The following is a 12,500-nucleotide window of genomic DNA, read 5'->3' on the forward strand; positions in this document are numbered from 1 at the left end:
CACACTGATCATACTTATCACTGAACACACTGATCACTAAACACAATGATCACTAAACACACTGATCACACTTATCACTAAACACATCACTAAACACACTAAACACACTGATTACACTTATCATTGAAGACTCAATTCAATTCAATTCATTTTTATTTGTATAGCGCTTTTAACAATGAACATTGTCTCAAAGCAGCTTTACACAGATAATGTGGTGATTAAATGTAAATATGTTCTTTGTAAGTATGTTTGTCCCTGATGAGCAACTGTGGCAAGGAAAAACTCCCGAGATGGCATAAGGAAGAAACCTTGAGAGGAACCAGACTCAGAGGAACCCATCCTCATCTGGGTTGCACCAAATGTCCATTTGAAGCATATATGCAAAGTTGCGGGTACAGTGATGATGATCAGAAGCAAACTGCACTCGAGTCAGTGCAGCAGACCGCTGACACCAACTACAGTCAATCCGTCCTCAAAAGCACCCGTTCTACTCCGAATTACATGGAACCACCCAAGGTGTTGATGAGAGACCGTCCCGAGCTGCACAAGTGTGAAGATCCACGGAGGAGAGGGGCAGGAACAGTGGTCACTGGAGCCTCAGGAGCATGTTTAACTCGACCGAAGAGAGAGAGAGAGAGAGAGAGAGAGAGAGAGAGAGAGGGTGACGGAAGAGAAGGATATGGATTATTAAGTGTAACTATTGGTGTATGAAAGTTAATGTCACTGTGCAGTTTGGACTCCGGCAAGACTCGCTATGGCAGCATAACTAAAAGGGAGAACCAGAAGGTAACACAGACATGAGGATCTCTGGGATGAGGCGACCCACCACACCACCGTCAACAAACCTGAGTGAGCGTGTGAATGTGAGGGGCGACAGCATACAAATATACCAGTTCACCAAACACTCTATATCCATGCGCCTCCAGATCTGTGCCTTTACCTAAGAAAATCTACTGATAAAAGGCTTGACTAAATAAATAAGTTTTCAACCTCGACTTGAACACTGAGACTGTGTCTGAGTCCCGAACACTGATTGGAAGGCTGTTCCATAACTGTGGGGCTTTATAAGAGAAAGATCTGCCCCCTGCTGTAGTCTTCATTATTTGAGGAACCAACAGATAGCCAGCACCTTTTGATCTAAGTAGGCGTGGAGGATCATACTGGTACAGAAGTTCACTCAGATACTGCGGTGCGAGACCGTTAAGTGCTTTATACGTCAGTAGTAGACATCACTAAACACACTAAACATACTGATCACTACACACACTAAACACACTAATACACTGATTACTAAACACAATGATCACAGTTATTACTAAACACACTGATCATACTTATTACTAAACACATCACTAAACACACTAAACACACTTATCACTAAACATACTGATCATACCGATCACTAAACACATCACTAAACAAACAGATCACTAAACACATTGATCATACTTATCACTAAACACAGTTAACACATTGATCACAAAACACACTAATTACACTTCTCACTACACACGCTAAACACACTAATCCCTTAACACACTGATCACACTTATCACTACACACCCCAAACACACTGATCATATTTGTTACTAAACACACTGATCACACTTATCACTACACACCCTAAACACACTGATCATATTTATCACTAAACACACTGATCACTAAACACACTGATCACTACACACACAAATCAATCACTAAACACACTGATAACTACACACACTAAACACACTGATCACTAAACACACTGATCACTACACACACTAATCAATCACTAAACACACTGATCACTACACACACTAAACACACTGATCACTAAACACACTGATCACTACACACACTAATCAATCACTAAACACGATCACTGAACACTAAACACACTGATCACTGAACACTAAACACACTGATCATATTTATCACTAAACACACTGATCACTAAACACACTGATCACTACACACACAAATCAATCACTAAACACACTGATAACTACACACACTAAACACACTGATCACTAAACACACTGATCACTACACACTAATCAATCACTAAACACACTGATCACTACACACACTAAACACACTGATCACTAAACACACTGATCACTACACACACTAATCAATCACTAAACACACCGATCACTGAACACTAAACACACTGATCACTGAACACTAAACACACTGATCATATTTATCACTAAACACACTGATCACTAAACACACTGATCACTACACACACTAATCAATTACTAAACACACTGATCACTACACACACTAAACACACTGATCACTAAACACACTGATCACTACACACACTAATCAATCACTAAACACACGATCACTGAACACTAAACACACTGATCACTGAACACTAAACACACTGATCATATTTATCACTAAACACACTGATCACTAAACACACTGATCACTACACACACAAATCAATCACTAAACACACTGATAACTACACACTAAACACACTGATCACTAAACACACTGATCACTACACACACTAATCAATCACTAAACACACTGATCACTACACACACTAAACACACTGATCACTAAACACACTGATCACTACACACTAATCAATCACTAAACACACTGATCACTGAACACTAAACACACTGATCACTAACACACTGATCACTAAACACACTGATCACTACACACACTAATCAATTACTAAACACACTGATCACTACACACTAAACACACTGATCACTAAACACACTGATCACTACACACACTAATCAATCACTAAACACACGATCACTGAACACTAAACACACTGATCACTGAACACTAAACACACTGATAAAATTTTTTACTAAACACACTGATCACACTTATCACTACACACCCTAAACACACTGATCATATTTATCACTAAACACACTGATCACTAAACACACTGATCACTACACACACTATTCAATCACTAAACACACCGATCACTGAACACTAAACACACTGATCACTGAACACTAAACACACCGATCACTGAACACTGAACACACTGATAAACAATTTTCACTAAACACACCGATCATTAAAAACACTAAATATACTCATCACTAAACACACTGATCACACTTATCACTGAAACCACTGATCACTGAACACACTGATCACTGGGCACTAAACACACTGATCACTAAACACACTGATCACTACACACACTAAACACACTGATCACTAAACACACTAAACACACTGATCACTGAACACTAAACACACTGATCACACTTATCACTAAACACACTGATCACTAAACACTAAACACACTGATCATTAAACACACTAAACACACTGATCACTAAACACACTGATCATATTTATCACTGAACACACTGATCACTTAACACACTGATCACTAAACACACTAAACACACTGATCATACTTATCACTGAACACACTGATCACTAAACACACTGATCACTAAACACACTAAACACACTGATCACTAAACACACTAAACACACTGATCATTAAACACACTGATCATACTTATCACTGAACACACTGATCACTAAACACAATGATCACTAAACACACTGATCACACTTATCACTAAAGACATCACTAAACACACTAAACACACTGATCACACTTATCATTGAAGACATCACTAAACACACTAAACATACTGTTTACTGAACACTAAACACACTAATACACTGATTACTAAACACAATGATCACACTTATTACTAAACACACTGATCATACTTATTACTAAACACATCACTAAACACTAAACACACTAAACACACTGATCACTGAACACTAAACACAACGATCACACTTATCACTAAACACACTGATCATACTTATTACTAAACACATCACTAAACACACTAAACACACTAATACACTGATTACTAAACACAATGATCACACTTATTACTAAACACACTGATCATACTTATTACTAAACACATCACTAAACACACTAAACACACTGATCACTGAACACTAAACACAACGATCACACTTATCACTAAACACACTGATCATACTTATTACTAAACACATCACTAAACACACTAAACACACTTATCACTAAACATACTGATCATACAGATCACTAAACACATCAATAAACAAACTGATCACTAAACACATTGATCATACTTATCACTAAACACAATAAACACATTGATCACAAAACACACTAATTACACTTATCACTACACACGCTAAACACACTAATCCCTAACACACTGATCACACTTATCACTACACACCTAAACACACTGATCATATTTGTTACTAAACACACTGATCACACTTATCACTACACACCTAAACACACTAATCATATTTGTTACTAAACACACTGATCACTACACACACTGAACACACTGATCACTGGACACTAAACACATCACTAAATGCACTGACCACTAAACACACAAATCAGTCACTAAACACACTGTTCAATGTACACTAAACACACTGATTACTGAACACTAAACACACTGATCACCAAACATCACTAAACACACTGCTCACTACACACACTAAACACACTGATCACTGAACACTAAACACACTGATCACTAAACACTAAACACACTGATCACTGGACACTAAACACATCACTAAACACACTAAACACACTGATCACTAAACACACTAAACACACTGATCATTAAACACACTGATCATACTTATCACTGAACACACTGATCACTAAACACAATGATCACTAAACACACTGATCACACTTATCACTAAAGACATCACTAAACACACTAAACACACTGATCACACTTATCATTGAAGACATCACTAAACACACTAAACATACTGTTTACTGAACACTAAACACACTAATACACTGATTACTAAACACAATGATCACACTTATTACTAAACACACTGATCATACTTATTACTAAACACATCACTAAACACACTAAACACACTGATCACTGAACACTAAACACAACGATCACACTTATCACTAAACACACTGATCATACTTATTACTAAACACACCACTAAACACACTAAACACACTAATACACTGATTACTAAACACAATGATCACACTTATTACTAAACACACTGATCATACTTATTACTAAACACATCACTAAACACACTAAACACACTGATCACTGAACACTAAACACAACGATCACACTTATCACTAAACACACTGATCATACTTATTACTAAACACATCACTAAACACACTAAACACACTTATCACTAAACATACTGATCATACAGATCACTAAACACATCATTAAACAAACTGATCACTAAACACATTGATCATACTTATCACTAAACACATCAATAAACAAACTGATCACTAAACACACTAATTACACTTATCACTAAACACACTAAACACACTAATCCCTAACACACTGATCACACTTATCACTAAACACACTAAACACACTAAAACACTGATCACACTTATCACTACACACCCTAAACACACTAATCATATTTGTTACTAAACACACTGTTCAATGTACACTAAACACACTGAACACACTGATCACTGGACACTAAACACATCACTAAATGCACTGACCACTAAACACACAAATCAGTCACTAAACACACTGTTCAATGTACACTAAACACACTGATTACTGAACACTAAACACACTGATCACCAAACATCACTAAACACACTGCTCACTACACACACTAAACACACACTGATCACTGAACACTAAACACACTGATCACTAAACACTAAACACACTGATCACTGAACACTAAACACACTGATCACTAAACATCACTAAACACACTGCTCACTACACACTAAACACACTGATCACTGAACACTAAACACACTGATCACTGAACACTAAACACACTGATCACTGAACACTAAACACACTGATCACTAAACATCACTAAACACACTGCTCACTACACACTAAACACACTGATCACTGAACACTAAACACACTGATCACTGAACACTAAAGACACTGATCACTAAACATCACTAAACACACTGCTCACTACACACACTAAAACACTGATCACTGAACACTAAACACACTGATCACTGAACACTAAACACACCGATCACTGAACACTAAACACACGATTACTGAACACTGAACACACTGATCACATTTTCACTAAACACACCGATCACTGAACACTAAATACACTGATCACTAAACACACTGATCACTACACACATTAAACACACTGATCACTAAACACTCTGATCACTAAACACACTGATCACTAAACACACTGATCATTAAAACACTAAATATACTCATCACTAAACACACTGATCACACTTATCACTAAACACATCACTAAACATGCTGATCACTAAACACACTGATCACTAAACACACTGATCACTAAACACACTGATCACACTTATCACTAAAACCACTGATCACTGAACACACTCATCACTGGGCACTAAACACACTGATCACTAAACACACTGATCACTACACACACTAAACACACTGATCACTAAACACACTGATCACTACACACACTAAACACACTGATCACACTTATCACTAAACACACTGATCATTAAACACTAAACACACTGATCACTGAACACTAAACACGCTGATCACACTTATCAATAAACACACTGATCATTAAACACACTAATCAATCACTAAACACACTGATAACTAAGCACACTGATCACATAGCACACTAAAACACTGATCACTGAACACTAAACACACTGATCACACTTATCAATAAACACACTGATAACTAAGCACACTGATCACTTAGCACACTAAAACACTGATCACACTAAACACACTAAACACACTGATCACACTTATCACTAAACACTAAACACACTGATCACTGAACACTAAACACACTGATCACTAAACACACTGATCACTGAACACTACACACACTGATCACTAAACATCACTAAACACACTGCTCACTACACACACTAAACACACTGATCACTGAACACTAAAACACTGATCACTAAACACTAAACACACTGATCACTGAACACTAAACACACTGATCACTAAACATCACTAAACACACTGCTCACTACACACACTGATCACTAAACACACTGATCACTGAACACTAAACACACTGATCACTGAACACTAAAGACACTGATCACTAAACATCACTAAACACACTGCTCACTACACACACTAAACACACTGATCACTGAACACTAAACACACCGATCACTGAACACTAAACACACCGATCACTGAACACTAAACACACCGATTACTGAACACTGAACACACTGATCACATTTTTCACTAAACACACCGATCACTGAACACTAAATACACTGATCACTAAACACACTGATCACTACACACATTAAACACACTGATCACTAAACACTCTGATCACTAAACACACTGATCACTAAACACACTGATCATTAAAAACACTAAATATACTCATCACTAAACACACTGATCACACTTATCACTAAACACATCACTAAACATGCTGATCACTAAACACACTGATCACTAAACACACTGATCACTAAACACACTGATCACACTTATCACTAAAACCACTGATCACTGAACACACTCATCACTGGGCACTAAACACTGATCACTAAACACACTGATCACTACACACACTAAACACACTGATCACTAAACACACTGATCACTACACACACTAAACACACTGATCACACTTATCACTAAACACACTGATCATTAAACACTAAACACACTGATCACTGAACACTAAACACGCTGATCACACTTATCAATAAACACACTGATCATTAAACACACTAATCAATCACTAAACACACTGATAACTAAGCACACTGATCACATAGCACACTAAAAACACTGATCACTGAACACTAAACACACTGATCACACTTATCAATAAACACACTGATAACTAAGCACACTGATCACTTAGCACACTAAAACACTGATCACTGAACACTAAACACACTGATCACACTTATCAATAAACACACTGATCACTGAACACTAAACACACTGATCACTAAACACACTGATCACTGAACACTACACACACTGATCACACTTATCACTAAACACACTGATCACTGAACACTAAACACACTGATCACTGAACACTAAACACACTGATCACACTTATCACTAAACACACTGAACACTAAAGACACTGATCACTAAACACACTAAACACACTGATCACTGAACATTTAACAAACTAATCAGTGAACAATGAACACACTGAACACTGAGAATCCTGATCACACTAGTTGCTGATACATTACACCTTGTGTGTTTATTTCTGTATGCATCTTATTTAGCTGTGCGTGTGTGTGTGTGTGTGTGTGTGTGTGTGTGTGTGTGTGTGTGTTCAGGTTCCGATCTCTTGTTTGATGTCATTCCTAAGTGAGTTGGAACGTGGTTACAGCAAACACACAAATGCGTATCACAATCAAATACACGCTGCCGACGTCACACACACCATTCACTGTCTTCTGCTGCACACCGGATTACTGGTACCTGTGTGTATGTGTGTGTGTGTCTGTGTGTGTCTGTGTGTGTGGGGTTAAAAATATAAATTAAATACAAAAGATATTGTCTGCTAATATATATATATATATATATATATATATATATATATATATATATATATATATATATATATATATATATTTATTTGTGTGCATGTGTGTGGTTGTGTGTAGTACTGGTTGACAGAGCTGGAGGTGTTAGCATGTCTGTTTGCAGCAGCCATTAATGATTATGAACACACAGGAAACACCAACAACTTCCACATTCACACACGGTGCGTAATATTGAGTGTATTCACTGCTAAAAAAGTGTGATAATACAATCGTGTACACAATATGTGTGTGTGCGTGTGTGTGTGTGTGTGTGTGTGTGTGTGTGTGTGTGTGTGTGTGTGTAGGTCTGACTTGGCGATGATCTACAATGATCGGTCGGTGCAGGAGTGTCATCATGTCAGTGCCGTTTTCCGCCTCCTGCAGGATGAAAACATGAACATCTTCATGAACCTGACACGAAATGAATGGCTGTGAGTCTCTGTCTCTCACACACACACACACACACACACACACACACACACACACACGCGCACACACACACACACGCGCACACACACACACACACACACACACACACACACGCGCACACACACACACACACACACACACACACACACAATTTTGAATCTAGCGCTGTGTTGGCTATATTAACTTTACCGCTGTGTGTGTGTGTGTGTCTCAGTGAGCTAAGGTCTCTGGTGATAGAGATGGTGTTGGGAACAGACATGTCCTCTCACATTCTACAGGTTAAAGCTATGAGGACATGTTTACAGCAGCATGAAAGGTAAACATTTTCATTAACACACATAAGCAATAATACACACACACACACACACACACACACACACACACACACACACACACACACACACACACGGACATGCACACACAGGGTTCTGGGCTGTGATTGGAAAGAGGTGATTACAGCAGCTCTGAAAGTAGTGCAGGTTTCTATGAAAGTGTTCGCTCTGGTTATGGTTGCTATAGTAATGGCTTCTTCACAGGGAACTAAAAACACACAATCCCTTGATAATTCACTGAACTAGAACACTGCAGAATATAGACGAGAATGTCCTCAATGACTCATTAAAGTTAGAAGTCATTCCACACTCACTGCAGTTCTAAATCTGATATCTTTATAAACACAATGAGCAGGAGCAGCTGACTGGGTGCTGATGTGTAGAAGGAGATGGAGATCTGACACTGTAGTTGATTTATGGGTGCGTGACAGCCTGAAGACTTAAATAAAGAGCGTGTATTTTCTATTCCAAATCCAGATGTTCCATCAGTGTACCCACGAGACATTAACCCACAAATAATCGCACACACAGTGTGTGTAGATGATGTGTTGGAATGCAGATAAGTGCCTGAGCACCTGTCCAAAAAAACTGTATCTTTAGAGACTAATCACTGTGCATGTGTGTGTATCAGCATTGATAAAGCAAAGGCGTTGTCTTTGATTCTTCACACGGCTGATATCAGTCATCCTGCTAAATCCTGGAGTTTACACTCACGCTGGACCCCCAGACTAATGGAGGAGTTTTTTACACAGGTAAACACACACACACACACACACACACACACACACACACACACACACACACACACACACACACACTGCCACAAGCAATAATAATAATAATAATAATAATAATATGGTATATTTATGTACAGGTTTAGTTTCATCACACATGGATATTATGCCTAAATGCTAATATTTAAATATTGTGTGTGTGTGTGTGTGTGTGTGTGTGTGTGTTTTACAGGGGGCTAAAGAAGCTAAACTGGGTTTGGCTATCTCTCCTCTGTGTGACAGACAGAAAACACCTGTCGCTCAGTCTCAGATCGGTGAGAACTCACTGTTATTTCCTGACCTCATGCACAAACCTGTTGATCAGCAATAACACACACCTTCATGTAGAAGGGGCGGATTAGAGAAATCCTTCAAATGAAATACATTAATAACTGATGATTTGTCTGTTTCAGCTTTTATAGAGTTTATTGTGGAGCCAACGTTTTTATTAATCAGTGACATGTCTGAGAAAATCATCATCCCTCTGATACAGGACTCGACTGAGCCATCAGCAACCTGCAGCAGATACAGGTGTGTGTGTTACTGCACCGGTAACGTCCCCAAACACACTGTAGAGGTAAAAACGATGTTAGATGTCACCGGTTTTGTCTCTTGACAGATTTGCTCTAATTGCTTCATCTGTTGCGCTTGAGCAGCGCCCCCTCCTGTCAAGGGTGAAATATCCTTTTAAAAGCTCCTTCCCTTACACCTATAAAGACCACAAATTCACAAAAGTAAACAACATTATTATAACAAATTAATATTTAAATGAATGAATTGACAAGAATTCAATAGTATAGTAAATAAGGCTCCTACATCCGGCCCCTTATTGAGGGTGTAAATTATGCCGAATGTCTACTAATAAATATATAAGGTTCATGAAAGCTCATTTATTTTTGGTTCTATCTTTTTCTGTATCTGCTATTAGCAGGCAAGGTTTATTAATAGGTCTTTCCGAGAAACCAGTGTTTGTCTGCAGTTTAACAGTTCTTATGTGTCGTTTGGAATCAGGTAGAACTTCTGTTACTCTTCCAATAGGCTATAATCCACGAGGTGCCGATCTTTCTGCAGACCTTATTTGCAGTTTTTAGCAGTTTTGTTGTTCTTCTTGGGACCGCCTTTTCCAGAAATGGTCTGTTAAATACTGTTTTTGCCTTCAGCTACAGTATGTATGATGGTATGTATATATATATATATATATTTATATATATATATACTGTATATATATATGTGTGTGTGTGTGTGTGTGTGTGTGTGTGTGTGTGTGTGTGTAGAGGACTACAGTGGACTGTGGCGGACCTCGTTAGCTTCAGATCCATGTGGATGAGACACACTGAGGAGAACAAGAGCAATTGGAGGGACAAAATGAATAATGGGTATAATGAATATATAAACACTGACACACACACACACACACAAAGTATATAAACACATATACACACACACAAAGAATCAATCAGATTTACCGATTTCTCATCTGGAATGAAGAGCAGAAAAGTATTTTATATATTTTGTATATGAACTGTCACTCTCTGTCCCTGTCTGTCTCTTTGTCTGTGTCCATGTCTCCATCTGTCTCACTGTCTCTGCAGGGGTGTCTGATTCCAAATATAAGTCTAAAACACTCTCAGAAAAAGAAACAGCATGAGGGGAATATTTACCTGATAAATGTGAGATGAGAAAGATGATCTGTGGCCTGAATATTGTGCTGCAGTTGTAATGCATAATTAATTCTACACATTTCTAAATTATAATTTTTAATAAATACCTCCTTTAATCCTGAGTGTATATATAATATTGCTATATACAACCACATCACACACACACACACCCCACCGTAAGACTCTGTAGGTTCTTTACGTCTGATAAAGATCTGAACATCTGTATGTGTGTGAGAGAGAGTAATGATACAATACACAGTTACGCACAATAACATTTTATTCATAAGAGCAAAGTGGATCAGTGCTTCAGAGTGACAGGTTTCATCAGTGCAGCGCATTAAGCCTCCACTAGGGGGGCGAGATAGAGGAATTAATGATAGATAGATAGATAGATAGATAGATAGATAGATAGATAGATAGATAGATAGATAGATAGATAGATAGATAGATAGATAGATAGAGAGAGAGAGAGAGAGAGAGAGAGAGAGATAGATAGATAGATAGATAGATAGATAGATAGATAGATAGATAGATAGATAGATAGATAGATAGATAGAACATGCAGTTTGGCATCCACCAGAAGTGCAAAAAGTAACAATAAAGTGCAAAAAAAGTGCAAATAGTGCAGAAAAATATGTAGCATATGTACAGTGTGTAACATATAAATTTATATGTAATCATATGTACAGTG

General features: G+C 37.8%; 1 protein-coding gene across 1 annotated transcript in view; it reads left to right on the forward strand.

The window, feature by feature from the left end:
* LOC124401951 (calcium/calmodulin-dependent 3',5'-cyclic nucleotide phosphodiesterase 1B-like) overlaps positions 1-12,167 on the forward strand; it is a 13,746-nt gene extending 1,579 nt beyond the window's left edge. Inside the window, exons 5-13 of the mRNA XM_046874502.1 lie at positions 8,366-8,506; positions 8,696-8,796; positions 8,920-9,045; positions 9,258-9,359; positions 10,007-10,127; positions 10,342-10,423; positions 10,562-10,679; positions 11,423-11,524; positions 11,741-12,167. Of these exons, the coding sequence (XP_046730458.1) occupies positions 8,366-8,506; positions 8,696-8,796; positions 8,920-9,045; positions 9,258-9,359; positions 10,007-10,127; positions 10,342-10,423; positions 10,562-10,679; positions 11,423-11,524; positions 11,741-11,750 (903 nt within the window). The 3' untranslated portion in view covers positions 11,751-12,167. The remainder of the gene's footprint in view (positions 1-8,365; positions 8,507-8,695; positions 8,797-8,919; positions 9,046-9,257; positions 9,360-10,006; positions 10,128-10,341; positions 10,424-10,561; positions 10,680-11,422; positions 11,525-11,740) is intronic.
* Positions 12,168-12,500: the final 333 nt, after the last annotated feature.

The sequence above is a fragment of the Silurus meridionalis genome, chromosome 19, assembly GCF_014805685.1.
Source record: "Silurus meridionalis isolate SWU-2019-XX chromosome 19, ASM1480568v1, whole genome shotgun sequence".
Lineage (NCBI taxonomy): Eukaryota > Metazoa > Chordata > Actinopteri > Siluriformes > Siluridae > Silurus > Silurus meridionalis.